The sequence below is a fragment of the Canis aureus genome, chromosome X, assembly GCF_053574225.1.
Source record: "Canis aureus isolate CA01 chromosome X, VMU_Caureus_v.1.0, whole genome shotgun sequence".
In the NCBI taxonomy this organism is placed as follows: Eukaryota; Metazoa; Chordata; class Mammalia; order Carnivora; family Canidae; genus Canis; species Canis aureus.
The window spans coordinates 124,348,503-124,368,348 of record NC_135649.1 but is presented as its reverse complement, the minus strand read 5'-3'; the positions used below and the strand labels follow the sequence as shown (position 1 = coordinate 124,368,348).

Sequence of the window (19,846 nt, the reverse complement as noted above, 5' to 3'; positions counted from 1 at the left end):
CGGCCTCCGACCCCCTCCCCAGTGGAGTCCCTGGGAGTCCCCTGGTCCCTTGGGGACAGCAGGACCTGGCTGAGCCCCACGGGCCAGAGCGGTGCCTGTAAGGAGCTTTCACGCTCACACGGCGGTCGGCAGCTGCACGTGCTTGGCCACAGCCAGAGGGCCCAGCTCCTTGGGGCGCGTGCCGGAGTGGGGGCCGCCCGGCACAGCCTGCCGACCTGCCCAGGGGGACGCGGGACCATCGGCCCAGGTGCAGGCTGTGGGGGACATGGGGTGACCCTGGTGGCTGTGGATATGTGACCCCCAGCTGCTGGGTCTCAGGGAGGTGGGGTCACTGGGTGTGTATATCTGATCTTGGCTAGGGGCACGGCGTACGAGAGCTGGGGTCACTGTGGTCACTGTGGACCTGTGATCCCCCAGGTGCAGGACGAGTGAGAGCTGCGGTCATGGGTGAATGTGGACGTGTGACCCCCCCAGGTGCGGGGTCAGGGAGACACGGGGTCACCCTGTGTCAGTATGGACCTATGACGCCCCCAGGTGCAGGGTCAGGGAGATGCGGGGTCACCCTGTGTCAGCGTGGACCTGTGACCCCCCAGGTGCAGGGTCAGGGAGATGCGGGGTCACCCTGTGTCAGCGTGGACCTGTGACCCCCCAGGTGCAGGGTCAGGGAGATGTGGGGTCACCCTGTGTCAGCGTGGACCTGTGACCCCCCAGGTGCAGGGTCAGGGATTCGCGGGGTCACCCTGTGTCAGCGTGGATGTGGGACCCCCAGGTTCATAGGGTGTGCTCGTGTGACCCGGAGACCCTTGTGCGGGGCAGAGCTCCAGGTCACGATCTCGGGGCCCAGTCCCCTGTGCCCGTCACACAGCACCTCGCCCCCCTTCTGTCTTCAACACAGCAGAATGACTTTTACCCCATCGTGGGGCCGGGGCCCTTCTGGAAACGGTTTAGAGTGAACTTCTGCGAGTTCACGGAGCTGCTGGTGCACCTGACACACTCGTCGGTGCTGTGTGACGGCCACCTCATGGACACGGTCATCTGCATGCTCAGCGGCCTCACCAACTCGGCCGTGTACAGCCTGCGGCACACCAGCTCCCTGGCAGGTGAGGCGCCGCCGGGCGGGTGCCGGCTCCCGGGGCTGGGGGCGGGGCCACTGGCCACAGGGGCGGGGCCACTGCCTTCGGGGCGGGGCCACTGGCCACAGGGGCGGGGCCACGGTCCGGGGCGGGGCACTGGCCACAGGGGGCGGGGCCACGGGCTTGGGGGCAGGGCACAGACCGGGGGGCGGACCCACTGGTTCCGGGGCGGGGCCACAGACCGGGGGCGGAGCCATGGGCGGGGCGGGGCAGGGCGGGGCCACTGACCACAGGGGGCGGGGTCTCGGGCCCCGCACATCCCGGGGGCGGAGCCATGGGGCGGGTCCACTGGCCCCGGGGGTGGGGTCTCGGGCTTGGGGGCGGCCCCACGGGGCTGGGGCGGGGCCACTGGCCACAGGGGCGGGGTCACGGCTTCGGGGCGGGGCCACAGGCCGGGGGCAGAGCCATGGGCGGGGGGCACGGGGCGGGGCCACTGACCACAGGGGGCGGGGCACGGACTGGGGGCGGGGTCTCGGGCTTGGGGGCGGCCCCACGGGGCTGGGGCGGGGCCGTGGGCGGGGCCACTGGCCCGGGGGCGGGGCCGTGGGCGGGGCCCCGGGGACGGGGGCTTGGGCCTGGGCGCCTGTGTCAGGGCTGGTGTCCGCACCCCGCGCTGCCAGCGTGCGGACCTGCAGGCGCAGAGGCTGCTGGGCGGGTGGGCCCGGGAGCTGCGGGGGCGCAGAAGCCACGGAGCGGGGTTTGCTGCGGGAGGACCCGGAGCAGAGTGTCGGGGGCACGAGCGGCTCCTGCCCACCGTCCCGCGAGGAGCAAAGGCCGTGACAGCGGTGGGGGGAGCGCGGCGGGCCAGGGCGACGTGTGCGGGAGGGCGCGGTGCGGCGGACCCGGTGCCGGGGCCCTGGGCCTGCGCTGCCGTCCGCCCGAGTCCCGGGAGTGGCCTTGCCCGGCGGGTCCTGTTTGTGTCGCAACCGTCATCAGTTGTCCTACCGTCCGTGGGGTCTAACGTCTCGTGAGCGACCGCTGGCTCCAGACACCGGGTCATTGGTTGCGCGTCGCTACGTTGGCGTAGCTGGTCCCTGGGCAGGCGCTCGCGGCCAGCGCGGAGCACGGGGACTCGGTGGAGGGTCCTGGTTCCCGTCCTGGGAGTGAAGCGAAGGGTGCTTCCGGAAGGTGCGGCAGCCCACAGCCAGCGCCCTGCAGTGACCGTCACACACGCACACGCGCACACACGCGCGGCCGCCACCTGGTAACCGCGCAGGAGCGCAGGGGCCAGGACAAGGCTGCAGCGGGAGGCTGCACGTGGGGCTCGGATCCCGGGTGCCAGACGGGTCGTGCACACAGAGGGCTCTTTCCCGTGTGTGCGGGCGTCAGCCCCACTGGGGCCGCGTGTGCGTCGTCCCCACGCCTGGGCCTGCAGGGGACACGGGTAAAGGCGGCGCGAGCCCCCGAGGGTCCCATCCTGGCCTCTGTGGCAGGAGGGTGGGGCACAGCGACGGTCCCTTGGCCGTGCCCTCCGAGGCCGCGTGCGGCCCGCTCCGTCCCGCCGGCACCCCAACCTGACCTTGCGGCGGCGGAGGTCACGGGTGTGTGTACGTGCCGGGGTTGCCCATTCGTGTTCTCGGGTCGGCACACACGCTCATCATCGGGGGGACCGTCCACGCGTGGCCCAGCAGGGGCAGGACGCAGCAGCCCCTGCGGCCCCGGCCTCCCACCCCCATGTCACCCTGATCCCCCCGTCGGACGGCCAGAACGGGCCCTGGCGTGGCAGGTGCTGCCCAGCGCTGAGGTCACAGCCCAGGGTCACGGCCGCGCTCTGCTGGCAGCCATGAAGCTGCTGACGGCGCTGGCCAGCGTGAACCAGGGCATCTGCACGGGCAGGCGCACGGCGCAGCGGCTGTACGAGATCGAGAGCATCACCAAGCTCAAGGGCAGGCACAAGTACTACATGGAGCTGCTGGACCAGCGCCGGCACCAGGTGAGGGGGTGGTGCGGGGGGGGGGCAGCACGGGAGGGAGGGAGGGGACCCAGGTGTGAGGACATCACTGTGCAGGAAAGCAGGTAGGAGCCAGAGTCCGCCCTGAGCCCCTCCGCCGCCCGGCTGCCCCCTGTGTGGTTTGCACCCCATGCATGGGCGCCGGTGGTGAGGACAGACCCCGTCCCCAGGGCTGTGACCTTCCCCAGGGTTACAGGTTCCCAAACGCCGGCGGCCAGGAGGGGTGCGGCCGCACAGCGGGGCCAGCAGTCCCTGCCCCTCCCCCAGTCCCTGTCCTGCTCCAGCTGCCGACCCTGGGGGGGGGTCATCCCGGGGACAGGCAGGTGCCCCCCCTCCCTGCGATGCTCACAGACAAGTCTGTTCCTGGGCTCACCTGTGCTTCCACCGGTGCAAACTGTCATCTGCCTCTCTGCCTCCTGCGCCCTCTCCTGTCCCCGCTTCTGCCCCCCTCATCCCCCTGCTGTCTGAGCCCCCCCACACCTGTGGGCACATGGGAGGTCACCTGTGCCCTCCCAAGGCGGGGTACCACACCTTGGGGTACAGGAAGCTTCCAGAAAAACAACTGTGCACCTCGGAGGGTCCTGCCCCTCTAGGTTCCTCTGGCGCAGCACAGTCCTCCACCCTGTCCCCCCGCAATGCACCGCCTGCATCCCCCACCCTCACCCTGCACGCCCTCACCCCTGCTCCTCCCCTCCCTGCACCCTGCTCCTCTCCTCCCTGCACCCCTTCTCCCCCCTCCCTGCACCCCTTCTCCCCTCCTGCTCCTCCTCCCAGCGCGTTCACCCCTGCCCTGTATGCCCACATGTGTGCATGGTCAGCATGTGCGAGGCGGCCCCAGAGGCCCAGATCCAGGGGCGGGATGGTCCACAGCGAGTGGCGCAGGCTGGTCAGCGTAGAGGATGCAGACGCGTGTCGAGGGGTGACCGCCCCCCAGCCGCGGCTTGGTGGCGGCCTGCAGCGCCCCGCCCAGCGCCCCCGTCCTTGTGCCACCACAGTTCCAGAACAAGCCCATGGCCATCGACAACATCATCTGCGCGCTCTTTAAAAGGACATTTGTGCCGCGCTACCGGTAAGGCTCTTCCCCGCGTGCCCCGCGCCCCGGGCCGTGACCTAGCCTTGCTCAGCCCGGGTTGCCACGCGCCCGGCCGCCGGGTGACGCGCTCGCTCGTTTCCCAGGGACGTGAGCTCGGACATCCGGGTGATCTGCATGGGGGAGCTGGGCTGCTGGATCCGCCTGTACCCAGACATGTTCCTGGACAACAATTACCTGAAGTACATCGGCTGGATGCTGTACGACAAGGTGCGCGCGCCGCCGTGGCCTCGCCCTCTGTCCGGAGCCCAGTGTCGTGGGGAGGCTCTCTGCGCTGCCGTCCTTGGGCCCGACGGCGGGTTTGGGCTGTGGGGTCACCTGTGCTCGGGAGACCTGCGGACGTGGCCCTGCGTCGCGCCTGCCCCCCGCAGAGGATCACGGAGCGGCCATGTCCGCAGGTGACCCCAGCCTGCGTCCCCGTAGCCCGCCCGGTCCCGGTCCACCCGCCTGCAGCCAGCTCAGTCCTCACCCGGCCTGACACCGGGCCACCGCCGTGGCCCTCGACTGCGCAGCTCTGAACCCCGCGCTCACGTCCCCGCACAGCAAAGGCGGGGGTCCCGCGGCCGCCGGGGCGCTTTGCTCCCATCACAGACGCAAACGAGTGCCCTTTGGTGCTTCTGATCAGATGCCTTCTGGGCGGCAGCGACCGTGATGTAGCCCTGGGAGTTGTCTGTGCCCACCCGTGGCTGTGATCCCGTTTCCGGAGCCGTTTTGTCCTGCGCATGACTCCCGAGCTGGGGCTCTTACCTCCAGGGTGCAAGGGGCAGGCGTGGGTGCACCCCTGGAGCTCCGCTGCTCCACGCATTTTGCAGGCAAGGCCCCACAGGCGGTCCTCCGCTGTGCACGGAGTTTTACGAGCTTGTGGCTCATCACGGTGTTGAGACGAATGCCACGATTGCCTGTGGCGTGCTGCCCGTGGACGGCGTGGGTGGGAGGGCGGCGGTCGGCCATGCGTGGCCGCGGTCTTGGGTTGTTGCGTGGACGAGTTTGTTTCTGCGGGAAAGGGCAAGGCGGCTGGACTGTGAGCTGTTCTGTGTCCTGGGGCTGAGCTGGGGCAGGCGGCGGTGGCGGACCCCCCGCGGGGCTCCCCAGCCCGTGTTCCCTGTCCTCACTGCTGGGCTGGGCCGTCCCGGGTCCAGGGGCCTCAGACCCGACGGGAGGGAACCCTGATCCCTGGCTCACGGTGCGCCTCCCGCCTGGTCCTCGCGTGGAGCCTGGGGCGAGGGGGCGCTCTGGGGCTCGTCCTTTACAAGGACCCGGCCCCCTCCTTGGGGCTCCAGCCTTAGGACCCGGGCCCCTCCTTGGGGCTCCACACTTAGGACCTGGTTCCCTCCCCAGGGGCTTGACCCTTAGGACCCGGTCCCCTCCCAGGGGGCTCCACCCTTAGAACCCAGTCCCCTCCCTGGGGGCTCGATCCTTAGGACCTGGTCCCCCCCGGGGGCTCCACCCATAGGACCGGTCCCCTCCCGGGGGCTTCACCCGCACATACCATCCCCTGGGGGCATCGAGAGCTAACCTACGGATTTGGGGCACACATTGGCCTGGAGCAGACTTCTCTGCTTTTCCCCTGTGGGGTGGGAGTGGGAGAGGCGTAGTGCGTGGCCACAAGCACGGTGACTGCACTGGGCCACGGGAGCCAGGTGTGCAGGGAGGAGGCCGTCAGGGCTGCCGCTGGGGCCACGCTGGGCCTGCGGGGCTCGGCCGTGGGCGCTGTCGCGGCAGTGGGGCACGTGGGGGTGTGCGGTACTCCTGGGTCCTGGGGGGCTGCCCCCACTGTGCCCCGCATTGCTTGGGGGGTGGAGAGACCTCCGGGAGGCACTGAGAGGCCCCGCCGGCCCTGGGTGCGGCGAGCGCCCCCGCAGGGTGACCCCTGGGTGCGGAGGACATGCGCTCCCTGATAGGCCGCCCGCCGCGCCCCTGCGGGCAGCCTCACCCCACGTGGGGCCACGGTGTGGCGCGGGCCTGTGTCCTGCTTCGGGCCCCGCGCTGCCCACGTGCGGCTTTAGCCCCGAGACGACCTCAGGGACCCCCTTAGTTTTGTACAGAGAACGCGTGGGGTGCAGGGGTCGCGGAGCCGTTGGGTGTGCTGGGCCAGGCGGGTGTTTGTTTCTTTCCTTCTTGTTTTTTTTAAGATTTTATTTGTTTATTTGAGGGAGGCCAGCAGGCACACGCCGGGGTGACGGAGGGGCGGAGGGAGCAGCACACGCCCACTGAGCAGGGATCCCTGACCTGACGTGGGGCTCAGTGCAGGACCCCGAGATCGTGACCCGAGGCCTCTGTCCTGGGCGTGGAAACCCCGAGCTCTCCCCGTGTCCTTACGTGCCCGTTCCACTCCGCGTGTCTGTGTCCTCCCGTCTCTTTATAGGGGCCCCGTCCTATGGGATCAGCCCGCCCTACTGACCTCATTTGGCAGCCTCGTCCTGCCATTACAGACCGCGCCTCCCAAAACAGCCCCATCAGAGGTCCTGGGGGCGCGGGGGCCAACCTATGAGCTGGGGGTGCACAGTTCAGACCCCAGAAGGCATCTGTGCCCCGCGAGGGGGTTGTGAACCCGCAGGTCCCGCCTCGACTGTTTCAGGCTGCGGGCGGCCTGGCTTGCGCGGTCGCGGATGGAAGCGTCTGCGGGAGAGTGTGGGGGCGCGGCCGCCCTTCTGCGGTGACTCGCCCGTTTCTGTCCCCAAGGACGCAAACGTGCGCATGAAGTGCATCCTGGCGCTGAAGGCGCTCTACGAGAAGCGAGAGTCGGCCATGAAGTTGGGGCTTTTCTTCCACAAGTTCAAGGTGCGTGATGTGTTGCGTCTTGGCTGCCGTCTCCTCCGAGGCATCTCGGTGCCTGTGTGGACGGGACGCGCAGCAGCCGCTGGGGGCCCAGGGTGTGGCACACGTTGGAGCTGGGTGCCCAGGCCGCTGTACTGCGAAGGTGAACCTGGAACTTCTCGGGGTGTCCGAGCCCTCGGCCGAGTTGCCCGGCTGTCACTGCACTCCGGAGATGTGCGCCCTGGCCTGGAAACAGGGTGCGTGGTGTGCGCACCCCCAGGGGGCAGGCGGTGTGCTGACCTCTCCATCATGGGCGCGGGAGCCACACGGGGAGGACCTAGGACACGTGGCTGGTTGGGAGTGGGGGTGGGGCCACGGAGGTGCATCCTGGACGTGCAGCGCTGGTGTGCCTGGCGGAGGCGCCCTGTCCTCGGGGGAGTGTGGGACAGCAACTGGTCCTCCACCCTGTCAGCATCCCCAGCGGGGTCTGAGCAGGAACCCGGCGAGGGCAGGTGCCCAGCAGCCCCACATGGTCGTGTCCTCATAGAAGCCTTTCCTGACCTGGGGACCCCCGAGGGGAGGTCAGGACACGTGACGTTACGCCTGCGGAAGGGTGGGCGCCAGGGAGAGCCCGGGCACGATCGTGTGCACCGTCTGGGAGCTCAGGGCGCACCTGTGCTGCAGGTGCAGGGAGGCCGCGGGGGCTGCTGTGCTGGACCCATGGGCTCTCAGACCCTCCAGCTTCAAGCACCGGGGTGTGCAGGGCGCTGAGCCCCCTCAGGGCGCGGTCGCGTCTGGGGGCAGAAGGTCCCAGTCCTGGTCCTGCGACGCCCAGGACCTGATGAGTGGCAGCGTCTGGGGACGGGGTCTCCTGTCTGCTGGCTCTAGGGCTGGGGTCTGACGACCGGTGGCTCCGAAGGCGTAGGCCCCGCGTCCCAGCTTCGAGCGCGCGTTCCCTGTCACGGTGCGCCCGCAGCAGGTGACCGCTAGGGACAAAGTCTGGGGACCCTAGGGCGTCACCCAGGGGCGGGTGCTGGCGTCTGGGCCGACCCGGGGCGCCCACACGAGGGCACGACCCAGCGCACGGCCTGGGGGCCGCGGGGAGCGCACGTGCCCCCGACCAAGGGGGCGGGGCGGGGCGGGGGCGGGGGGGGGGGGGGCTCTCGGCGCCCAGCTCGCGGCCCGCTGGGGCCAGGCTGCGTGTCGGCCGCGCCGTGGGCGTCCGGGCGGCTCCGGGGGCGGTGGGGCCGCGGCGACACGTCACGCAGACGGTGGTCGCGCGCGGTCTTGCTCCCGCAGAAGCGCATCCTGTCCATGACGCAGGACCAGCAGCCGGAGATCACGTCGGAGTGCATGCAGCTCCTGAGGCTCATCTCCGAGTGAGTGCCCGGCGGGGGCGGCGGAGGGACAGGTGCGTGGGAGGGGCGGGGGGCGGGCCCAGGTGCGTGGGAGGGGCGGGGAGCGGGACCAGGTGCGTGGGAGGGGCGGGGGGCGGGGCCAGGCGCACAGTTGGGGCGGGCCGGAGGGTGCGCAGGTGGGGGCGGTGCCAGGCGCACAGGTGGGGCGGGCCGGAGGGTGCGCAGGGGGGGCCAGGTGCGTGGGGGCGGGGGCGGGGCCAGGCGCACAGGCGGGGCGGGCCGAGGATGCGCAAGCGGGGGCGGGGCCGGGGGCGTGGGAGGCCCGGTGGGCGGGCCCAGGTGTACAGGTGGAAGGTGGGGCGTGGGAGGGGCGGGGCCAGGCGCACAGGTGGAGGGTGGGGGCGTGGGAGGGGCGGGGCCGGGGGCGGCGGGGGCGGGGCCAGATGCGCAGGCGGGGCGGGTGGGCGGGCTCTGGCGGCGGGCGCTCCTGCAAGTTTAAAGAATTGTCACCAGCGTCCTGGTTCGAGATCCGAGGGAAGGGTTCGTTGGGTCACCTGAGGTCACCCCAGGCTTGGGCTGGCACTCGCGGGTGTGGGGTTCTCTCTGGGGTCCCAGTCTCCCCCGTCCGCTGCTGCCCGTGTGTCAGGGGCTCCAAGGAGACAGAGGAGCTGGATTCAGGAGGCAGCAGCGACTGGCCCGGCCCACAGAACCTTCTGGAAGTTCCTGGATCCCTGTGAGGTCTTAAGCCAGGACGATGGGTGCTTGTTCCCCTGTACGTCCGGCACCTGCAGGATGCAGCTGCCTTGTTGAGACTCAGGCGTCCAATGTTGATGTGAGGCGTGTTGCGGACACGGGGACACAGGTCACAGCCTCCTGCTCGGCCCTGTGTGTAGACGCCAGCATGGGTGCCGGGGAGACGTGCTGTGTCCCAGAGGCTGCGTGCTTGCCTGTGCTGCCGGTGTGTCCTGAGCCGAGAATAGCGTGAGGCCACTTGGGCATCGGATCCTTGGTGGCTGTGTGTCCTGCTGCTGCGCACACGGGCACCCTGGAGCTGGGGATGGGCATCCTGCGTGCTGTGCTGTGGTCCCACGGAGGCTGGTGCCACCCACACCTGGCAGCACGCCCCCTGCGCCCCCGGGAGCATGGATGGGTGACGAGGTGTCACGTGGCAGTGCACCACGGTGTGTACAGAGCAGAACGCCCACGGGCGGCGCGGCCTGGGTTGGCCCGGGTCCTGGGAGGAGCACCTGCAGCGCCCTGGAGCCGCCCCGTTCTGAGCACAGCGCGGACGCACTCGGGGCGTGGGCCCTCTCCTGCCCACCCAGACGAGCCTGTGGGCAGGGACGGCCGGTCCCCCAGTGGACCCCACGACTCTCCTGGCGTTGGCAGCAGTGGGCAGCGCGCTCGTGCAGGGATCCAGAAGGTGCTGGAGGCCTTGGGTCCGGGCGCAGGGTGGCCATGAACAGGAAGCCGTGACCTTGGGGCATCTCTGCTGTGCTCAGATCACGTCCCGAGGCCGTTTCGCTCGTCTCGCGGCCGGGCCTGCGTCCTTCAGGTGCCGTGTCCCCCAGGGGCGCCTCAGGCCTGGCTGTGGTGGCCCCTCCAACCCCGGGTGGGGGCCTCTGCCTCCTGCCCCGTGGAGGGTGGGCGGCCCAGGCTGGCTGCGTGTCCTGCTCTGTGCTGTTCCCGCGGCCGCTGTGTCAGCGTCCTGCAGGGAGACGGGGCTGTGGGGACGTGGAAGGAGGCCCTGGTGGGAATCGGCTCACTGTCGCAGAGGTGGGGACGTCCCGGGACGTGTGTGCGAGCTGGGGAGGGGAGCCCTCCTGAGGGCCTGCACGTCGGCGGGTGGCCCTGGGGCACGTGAAGCAGGCTCTGGGACTGAAGCTGGACACACGCGTGGGGCTCGTCATGGCTCGGGGTCTGCGGCGAGTCCACAGCTAGAAGCTGCACGCGCCTGCCAGGAAGTGGCAACGGCTGAAGCCTCGCGTCGACCTCGCTGCTCCCCGTTGGTGGGCGCTGCGGGCGGCGGCAGCTTACGTGGGATTCCAGCTGAGGAGCTCCCGGATAGGTTGGCCTGTGCTCCCTGGGGGTGGGCCGTGTCTAATCAGGGGGCCCCGCCTACTACAACGGGGAGGAAGTGTGCGTCTGCCGGGCCTGGCTCCCACACGCACGTCTGTCTTCTGTCGCCCTTGGCGGTCCTGCTCCCGGGCCTTCCAGCTGCATCTCTGATGGCAGCTCGCGGGCCTCAGCGGGGGGGGTAAGGCTCCAGGTCTTGGGGCCACACCGTGGCCTGAGTCCCCAGGCAGGTGCCAGTGCACTGGGTCGGTCACGGCAGGGGCCTGGGTGCCCCACACTGGGCGGAGCCGCGTGGCTTTGAGGCTTGAGGTTTGGACGGGGCTGACTCGGAACCACGGAGTGTGCTCCCTGCTGAGTGCGGCGCCCGCGGGCGAGTGCAGGTGTACCCCTCACTTGCGTGGGGCCTCCCCGCCTCCTTGGGACCTCCCCCATGCCCTTGGGGTTTTTTGTGCCCTTGGGGTCTCTGCCCTGCCCTTGGGGCCTCCCCGCATCCTTGAGGTCATTCCTCCACCGTTGGGGCCTCTCCTGCATCCCTGGGACCTCTGCCCCCACCCTTGGGATCTCCCCATGTCCTTGGGGCCTCCCTGTGCCCTTATGGTCTCCTCCTTGCTCTTGGGGTCTCCTGCCATGTCCTTGGGGCCTCCCCGTGCCCTTGCGGTCTCCCCCCTGCACCTGCCCCCCCCCCCGCCCTTGTGGTCTCCCCCTACCCTTGGGGTCTCCTGCATCCTTGGGGCCTCCCCCCATCCTTGGATTCTTCCTGGATCCCCTGAGGCCCCGTGTCCCCAGAATCCCGAGGTCCCCTGCCCTGTTCCTGCTGCTTCTGGCAGCGCCCAGGGGCTGTCGGCAAACGGCTGCGCTGTGGCAGACCCGGTGCCACACGTGGGCTCAATGTGCGTCTTTGGACAACGTGGCGTCCCCCGTGTGGTGTCGGGGTGTCCCCCACCCTCATCCCCTGATCGCTTCCCCCGAGTGCACCCTGCAGGGTGCCTGCTTGGCACCAGGAGCGCTGCGCGGGCCGGGGGCACACCCCGGAGAGGCCCTGGTGCCCACAGGGGCTGGAGGGGAAAGGGCCCAGGACTGGCGGCCCTGTCGGGGGCGGGCCTCCCAGGATCCCGCGCTCGGGGCCGGCTCTTGTGGCATCTTCCCCCGTGGCCTGGGCTCGCGTCCTGGGACGTGTCTGCGCGGGTGAGCGTCGGCTTCCCGGGGGCCCCGTGTAGGGGAGGCTGCGACTGGGGCCACTGGGCCAACAGGGGATTGGAGAGGAGCGTGGCGCCCCGCGTGCACAGGCGTGTGAGGCAGGGCCCTGGTGGCAGCGCGTCTCGTGTAGATGCGTGGGGAAGCCCCACGTGCAGGCCCGGGGCTCACGAGCACGTCCCCCCAGGCACTACGTGGGCGTGTTCTCGGCCATGGAGTACGTGTTCCTGTTCCAGTTTGTGTACGCGGCCTACAGGCCCATGGCCACGGCCGCGGGTGAGCTCATCTGCAGGAGGTGAGTGCAGCACGTGCCCGCTGCTGTCCCCGGCACCATGACGTCACCGGCACTTCGGAGGCGGGCCCCACAGCCCGTGTCCAACGTCCCGTCAGCTGCAGGCCCGCAGGTGCAGGGTGGAGGGCAGGCCAGGTGCCAGGGCTTTGTATAGGGGACAGAACGGGACGTGCGGGAGCGCCACGGGAGAGGAACGCTGCCCCACAGTCGCATCTGTGACCGCACGCAGGCTCACTGGTTACCTGTTAGAGGCAGGTCTATGTGGGGATTGCTTTGACTTGGTGGGGTGGTCCCCCATCCCCGAGGGCGCCCGCCTTTGGGATCCTCTGAGGTCTACTGTCCTTGGATGCCCTGGGGCCCCCTGTGTCCCTGGGATCCCCTGAGGTCCCGAGGTGCCCTGTCCCTGGATCCCCTCTGGATCCCCTGAGGCCCCCTGTCCCTGGGATCTCCTGAGGTCCTCTGGATCCCCTGAGACCCCCTCTCCTTGGGATCCCCTGAGGTCCCCTGGATTCCCTGAGGCCCCTGGATCTCCTGAGGTCCCCTGGATCTCTTGGATCCCTCGAGGCCCCCTGTGTCCCTGGGATCCCCTGAGGTCTCCTGGATTCCCTGAGGCCCCCGAGGTTTCCTGGATCCCTGAGGTCCCCTGGATCCCCTGGATCCTGAGGCCCCCTGAAGTCCCCTGAGGTCCCCTGTCCCCTGGATCCCCTGGATCCTGAGGCCCGTCCCCTGGATCCCCTGAGGCCCCCTGTCCCCGGGATCCTGATGTCCCCTGGATCCCCCGAGACCCCCTCTCCTTGGGATCCCCTGAGGCCCCCTGGATTCCCTGAGACCCCTGGATCTCCTGGATCCCTTGAGGCATCCTGTGTCCCTGGGATCCCCTGAGGTCTCCTGGATTCCCTGAGGCCCCCTGTCTCTGGGATCCCCTAAGTTCCTATCCCTGGGATCCCTGAGGTCCCCTGAGCCTCCCTGTCCCCAAGGTCACCTGAGGTCCCCAGGACCTCAGTCTGGTTGTTCATTCCCTCCCCAGTGCTGGCCTGAGCTGACCGGCAGCTCGGACAGCAGAAGTCAGTTCTAGAACTTTCCTCCACGGGTCCTGGTAGCCCTGCTCCCCGGGTCTCAGTGTGGCACGTGCTAGCGAGGGTGCAGGTCAGCCCGCCTCGCAGAACCCGGGGCCCAGCCGCGTGCTTGGGGCCCCCCAGGCCGACGTTGAGGCCCCTCTCTCGTCTCCCTAGGCTCCTGGCTCCTCCGCCCCACGAAGGTTTCTTTGGCCAAGAGCCCCCTGACGAGTTTGACAGAAACCTCCAGAACATGAAGACGCTCATTGACTTCTACCTGCAGGGTGAGGTGAGGGCGCGGCAGCGTGGGGCCCGGGGACGCGGCGTCCGAGCCACACGAGGGACCGGGACTTGGGTCCCGCCCCGCAGCCCGAGTTCCGTGCCGTGTCCCGCGCCACGCGCCACGTGCCCGGAGGTGGGCTGGGCCGGGCCTTGCTTCCCGTGTGAACAGCCTTGCTGTGGCGCGTGGGACTCGGGCCGCTGGGTCGCTGTCCTGCTGTGTCCTCACGTGTCTGCGCACGGGGGGGTCGGGAGGGGGCCGTTCCTGCCTGTGTCATCACGTGTTCTCCTTGCTGTTCGTCGTCATCGCATGACCTCCCTGCCCTGTGTCATCATCACGTGACCTCCCTGCCCTGTGTTGTCATCGCGTGTCCTTCCCATGTTATTACATGACCTCCGTGCCCCGTGTCGTCATCACGTGTCCTCCCTGCCCTGTGTCGCCGCCACATGAGCTTCTTGCCCACGTCGTCGTGTGTTCTCGTCTCCGCGTGGTTGCGTGTCCTCCCTGCCCTTTGCCACTGTCACATGACCCCCGTGCCCCGTGTCGTCATCGCGTGTGGTCCCTGCCCCGTGTCTCACTTGTCCCGCTGTCCCGTTCTCACGACCTCACACGTCGGGCACGTCCCTGTCAGTTCCACAGACACGTCCCGTACCTGGTGGACGGCCTGTGGGAGGCAGCGCCCACCCTGGTGCGCAACTGGGAGTGCATGACGGCCCTGCTGCTGGAGCCACGCGGCGGGCGCCAAGGTGAGCGTGGCCAGAGCCTGCTCGGAGTCGTGGGCCGGGCCCGTGATCCTGCTGGCCGCCCTGCCGTCCCCCTAGGCCCACCGTCCCTGCCGTGTCCTGCCATCCTTCCCTGTCCTGCTGTCCTCCCCGGGCCGTGCTATCCTCCCCACGTCCCACTGTCCCCCCATGTCCTGTTGTGTCCCTGTGTCCTGCCGTTCCCCCATGTCCCCGTGTCCTGCCATCCCCATCACCCTCGTGTCCCCATGTGCTCCAGTCCCCCTTGTGTCCCGCCCCCACCTCGTGTTGCATGTCCTTGTCTGCCTGTGTCCCGCCATGCCCCTCCTCCTATGTCGCGTCATCTCTGCGGTCCCCTGCCGTCCTGCCAAGCGTCTGTCCATGGTGTCACTGATACGAGCGGCCGGCACAGGGCGCTAGCGGCCCTGTCCACACTGCTGTGCAGCGTTTGCTCCCTGACTGGTTGGTCCGGGGGAGGGGCACGTGCCGTGCTTCCCTGGGGCGAAGGGTCCTCAGGCCTTGACGGGGACTCCCCGGTCTCTAGTTGGGGTCTGCAGGACAGTGGCCGCGGCTGCTGTCCTGCAAGGGGATCAAAGCCTGGGCCCCGCGGTCAGGATGCAGTGTGGGCAGCTGCCTGGTGAATGAACCCTGGCAGGCTCGCCCCTCTGAGACCACCCCGTCCCCCCGGGCACCGCCCCAAGGAGACCGCCCCTCCTCTGACGCAGGCCCGCAGCCCCACTGGAGGCCCTGCCCTCTGAGACCCACCACCCCCCCAGCCCTGCTGAAGACAAGTGTCCTCTGCTAAAACCTGGAGTCCCTGAGCCATGCCTGAGGCCTCCAGGCCTGTCCCCTTCCTGGCGGGGCCAGCAGCCTCCACCACGCTCCCGGGGGCCACGGAGGGGCCCGTTCCTTCATCACCGGGGCGCCTCCTTTACTCTGACTCAAGTTTCCAGGCCCCGCCGCGGGGTCTCTGAGCTTCTTGACCATGAGCTTGGGCCTTTGCTGCCCCCGGGCTCATAGTGGCACCGATCCCAGGATGTGGGACGCTGGACAGGAGGACCCAGGTGTGAGGTTCTCGCGGTACCTATGACAAATGACCTCAAACCTGGGGGCTTAAAACAAGAATCCGTCCCCTCCCAGCTCTGGAGACCAGAGTCTGAGGTCCGGGGGCTGGACCCCTGAGGTCCGGGGCGGGGCCTCCGGGGAGGGTCCCTCCCGCCTCTTCCAGCGTCTGGGGCCCAGGCCTCCCTGGGCTGGTGGCCCATCCCTCCCGTGTCCTCCATCCTCATGGGGCTCCTCCTTTGCATCTGTGGCTCCTCCTGTCTCCTACGAGGACCCCTGTTGCTGGATGCAGGGCCACCTGGTCCATGACGAGCTCAGCTCAGAGCCTCACTTAGTCACACCTGGAAAGATCCAGTTTCCCCACAAGCTCCTGTTCTGAGGTTCCGGGTGGCTGTGACCTGGGGTGAAAGTCCCTGGGGAGCAGCCGGTGAACACAGTGTCCCCTCAAGTGCGTGGCTTTAGACCCGAGTCCCAGGGTACGGGATGGTGCCGGGTGGGCCGCCGCCCGCCGCTGGAGGTGGCGTCAGGGGTTGCCGTGAGAACGCGGCCCGGGGCTGTGTGCACACTTTGAGGGAAGGGCTGGCCCTGGTTCTGCACACTGCTGACTGCGTGAGCCGGGTCGGGGCCTGCTGTGCCCAGGAGCCTCCCACTCCGCACGTGCTCCGAGCCTGAGCCAGGCCCAGCCAGGCCTCTCAGCAGTGCATCAGTCCAGAAGCTTCCGTGACCCGGTGAGGGTCGGCGTGGGCTGACCTGCCCCCGTCTCCGTGTCCCCGCAGCGCTGACGAGCCAGCAGGAAAGAGTGCTCATCGAGATCCTCGTGGCCGCCGTGAGACAGGCTGCCGAGGGCCGCCCTCCCGCTGGCCGCCGCCTGGGCAAGAAAGTCAGTGCCACCCCTGCCCCCTGCCTGGATGCGCTTCCTCCCCTGTGCTGACCGCTGCGCTGTGGCTGCTGTGCCGCTGCTGGGAGCCCCGCGCACGGGGGCGCTGTGGGTGCCCGCGCCTGCCTCAGCCCTGTCGCGCCCTGTCGCGCCCTGCCCGGGGCCGGGGACCGCTTGCTGCCGCTTCAGCCTTGCGCTTGCCACCCTGGCTGCTCACCTGGCCGCTGGCGCTGCGGGCAGGGCTCCCGGCCGCCCAGGTAGGTGCTGCTGGCTGTGCCCGCGGCTCCCGCGCACCCTTCCCGCCGGCTGCCAGGCTGTATGCCAGCTGGTCCGTGTCTGCTGCCTGCCTCCCTGGGGAGGGCCCTGCGCAGTGCCCCCCCCCCCCGCCGTGTTCACACCGGACACGGCAGTGTGTCAGCCAGCCTCTGAATTGCCTCCATGTGAGCCTCTGGTGTCCCGGGGGACATAAAGCCATGGGAATTAAGCGCTCGCCGCAGTCCTAGAGACCAGACGTCTGAGCCTGGGCGGGCAGGACCACCGAGATGCAGGCGGGGTCCTTCCGGGGCTGCAGGGAAGGGTCCTTCCGGCCTCTTCCAGCTCCAGGAATCCTCGGGCTGTGGCCGCGTCTCTGCCTCCATCCTCACGTGGCTGTCGCATTCTCCCTTGTGCACGTGTCCGGCTCTGTGTCCTCATCTCTCATTCTTATGACACCAGCCCTACGGCGTTAGGGTCACCGCGAGGTGTGAACTTGCGGGAGACAACTCAGTCCTGATGGCTTCCCTGCAAGGGAAACGCTTTCCTGGAAACCCAACACCAGAGGCAATCCGGAGCTCTGTCCTCGGTTTCTGGGCAGCGCCGCCCGCGTGTGACCTGGTCACGTGGGAGCAGGTCCCCGGGCCACTGCGGGACTCGTGTGGGCCGTGGGCTCAGGCCATGCATGCTCTGCCTGCAGGGTGCCAGGGAGGTGGACGGGACCCGCCGCTGGCGCGAGCATGCCAACATGAGCCGACACTTTGTCAAGGTGCTGCCCCAGCTGCTGTCCAAGGTGCCGAGTGGGGAAGGGCCCGAGGCCGGGAGCGGGCGCTGGGGGGCTCCAGGGCAGGTCCGGAGGCTGCAGGAGGGCGCTGGGGAGGCTCCGCGTCACGCCTGCTGTCTGGGCAGTTTGCAGCGGACAAAGAGAAGGTGACCCCCCTCCTGCAGATCCCTCAGTACTGCAACCTGGACGTGTACGACATGGACGGCCTGGGCTCCGTAAGTGCCCGGTTCCGGGCGCCTCCCAGGGGGACGGCCTGGCTGGGGTGGGGGCGGGGGGGTGGGGGGTGGGGGAGCGGGCCTCCTCCTCCTCCTCCGGGCCACGCCCCTTCCCTAGAGCAGCAGGGCCCCTTCTGGGCCACGCCCACTCTCCTCCGGGCCACGCCCCTTCTCTAGAGCCTCAGCACTCCTCTGGGCCACGCCCACCAGCCACGGCCACGCCTCCTTTCCTAGAGCCACGCTTGCCCTCCTGGCCACGCCCCGACTCCTCTAGGCCACGCCCCTCCCCACCGCAGCCCTCCTGGGCCACACCCCTTTCCTGGGGCCACGCCCACTTCCCTAGAGCCGCAGCCCTCCTCTGGGCCACACCCTTTCATTGGGGCCACGCCCGCGTTCCTAGAGCCACACCCACTCGCCGCGGCCACGCCTCCTTTCCTAGAGCCACAGCCGCCCTGACCACGCCCACTCCTCTAAGCCACGCCCACTCCTCTAAGCCACGCCCCTTGTCTGGAGCCGCAGCTGCCCCTGGCCACGCCCCTACTCCACTAGACCACGCCCCTTCCCCCCCTCCTCTGCTCCACACCCTATTCTTGGGGCCACGCCCACCAACCGCGGCCGCGCCCCTTTCCTAGAGCCACAGCTGCCCTCCTGGCCACGCCCCTCCCCCCGCAGCCCTCCTCCGGGACACACCTTTTCTGGGGCCACGCCCACTCCCTAGAGCCACACCCACTCACTGCGGCCACACCTCTTTGAGTCCGTGCCTGTGTCCCCTGGGGCCGAGACCTCTTCCCTAGAGCCCTACCCTTCCCCTGGGTCACGCCCCCTTCCCTGGGGCCACACCCCTCCCCCTCTGGGTCCACATCTTCTCCACTAGGGCCACACCTGCTTCTGTGCATTTAGACAAGGGGGCTGCATCCCCCTCCCTGGGGTGTCAGGTGTGGGGGCTCCTTTCCTCCTCCCTGTCCACCCTGCAGGGGTCAGCCGTCTCCCACCCAGTGGCAGGGTCCTGACTCCTATGTTTGCAGCTCCTATGAGCATCCTCTTGCCCCCATACCCCCTGCCCTGGGCTCCACCTAGCCCTTTTCTTCTAGCCCCCGATCACTCAACCCTGTGATTTTCCACCCCACCCCTCATCGCCCGACCCTGTGACCCCTGACAGCTCCGCATTTGACTGCTGACCTTTCGTCCTTGACCCCATGACCTTTCATCTCAACCCATGACCCCATGGCTTCCTCCCTAATCTCCTGACCTTTCGCTGGCACGTTCGCCCTCAATCTCCTGAGCCCCTGAGCGGCCCTCTCGACCCCCCTCCAGTCCCATGACCAGCCCTTGCTCCCCCGCCCCCCAGTACCTGGACGCGGCGCTCCTGGAACTGGACTGCCTGGTGCAGCGACACTCGGACGTGGCGGTGCTGGAGGCCTGTGCCCGCGCCTACGGCACCTACTGTGACGAGGGCGGCTCTGCCCACGGCCAGGCTGCCCCCGCCTGCAGCCGGCTGGTCGACATGCTGGTGGACGTGCTGACCCCGCTGCTGGACGTGTTCATCCAACACGAGGTGCGGGCTGCGGAGGCTTTGGGGGCTCCGTGTGGGCCGTGATGTGGGTGGTGCGGATGTTGGGGCTTGGGGAAATGCGTGGAGGTGGGGACCCCGTGCTGAATGAGGGTACTGAGGCTCCGTGCTCTCTTGTTGAAGTGTTATAAAGTGTGCACCTGTCAGGGGTCAGCTCCGTGACCTCGCCGGTGTGACCCTGGGGACGCAGGGTGGGTTCCCCTTTGAGCCCCGACTGCTGGTGCTGTACCTGATCTGCTGGCAGCGTGTACGCTTGGCGGGGGGTGACAGAGTGTCCTGTTTCTCCCCGTGGGAGCCCTGTAAGCCCCCGGAGCACAGCCTGTCAGAGGCCCTGGCCTGTGTCCACCGGGCACTGGTGTGTAAGGAGCTGCGGCGTGACTGTGCGCTGCTGGGCCATCCTGTGCCTGGCGGTTGTATGAGAGCAGCGCAGCCAGCACGTCACTGGGCCGCGTTCCGGTGGAACTTCCATGCAGACGGCGGAGGGCCGCGTGAGCTGTGGGCCGGAGGTGTGGCCCGGACTCGGCCGGTTACCGCATAAGGAGTCCACGTTGCTCTGAGTTCCGCAGCCCGGGGCCTCCCTGATCCTGGGGTGCTAGGGGGCTGCGAGCGCTTCTGCAACTGTTCTCCCAGCTGCAGAGCGAGGAACGTGTCCCACGTGGCGGGATCTTCACGGGGCGTGAGGCGGGTGCAGGGAGCTGGCCCATCCCAGATTGTCCCGGCCCCGCTTGCCAGCGGCGTGGACAGAGGTGCCTCTGCGCCTCTGGGGTGGCCTCTGGTCTCCCGTGTCTCCTGGCGAGCTGGACGCGGGATGGGCTGTGACACAGTTTCCCTTTTTGGGAGTGTCCAGCGCTGCCTTCCGAAGTGGGGGACAGACAGCGGGGGGAACGCGGGCTCGGGGAGGCCGCCTGGGCCGTGCGAGGTCCACCCCACCCCGCGTGCTCTCCCTGCCCCGCAGAAACAAGGCCTGTTCCTGGGACATGGGGAGATGGGGCGCATCTGCTCCACGCTGCGGAGGCTGGCTGCCTTCTACAGGTGAGGGGTGCGCGGCCCGTGCCCTTGGGCTGTTGCCTGACCGCGAGCAGGGGGCGGGGACAGCGCCGCGGGGTGTCCATGGGTGTGCCCGGGGCTGAGCCACGTCCCAGGAGCTGGGGCTGCCTCAC

The 19,846-nt window shown here is 69.2% G+C and overlaps 1 protein-coding gene across 1 annotated transcript in view; it reads left to right on the top strand.

The window, feature by feature from the left end:
• The window catches only part of LOC144308438 (cohesin subunit SA-2-like), a 48,034-nt gene that overhangs the window by 19,214 nt on the left and 8,974 nt on the right, over window positions 1–19,846 (top strand). Inside the window, exons 8-21 of the mRNA XM_077888895.1 lie at window positions 896–1,100; window positions 2,915–3,066; window positions 4,080–4,153; window positions 4,261–4,384; window positions 6,857–6,955; window positions 8,231–8,310; window positions 11,747–11,854; window positions 13,084–13,195; window positions 13,818–13,932; window positions 15,765–15,868; window positions 16,818–16,910; window positions 17,027–17,116; window positions 18,465–18,671; window positions 19,642–19,718. Of these exons, the coding sequence (XP_077745021.1) occupies window positions 896–1,100; window positions 2,915–3,066; window positions 4,080–4,153; window positions 4,261–4,384; window positions 6,857–6,955; window positions 8,231–8,310; window positions 11,747–11,854; window positions 13,084–13,195; window positions 13,818–13,932; window positions 15,765–15,868; window positions 16,818–16,910; window positions 17,027–17,116; window positions 18,465–18,671; window positions 19,642–19,718 (1,640 nt within the window). The remainder of the gene's footprint in view (window positions 1–895; window positions 1,101–2,914; window positions 3,067–4,079; window positions 4,154–4,260; window positions 4,385–6,856; window positions 6,956–8,230; window positions 8,311–11,746; window positions 11,855–13,083; window positions 13,196–13,817; window positions 13,933–15,764; window positions 15,869–16,817; window positions 16,911–17,026; window positions 17,117–18,464; window positions 18,672–19,641; window positions 19,719–19,846) is intronic.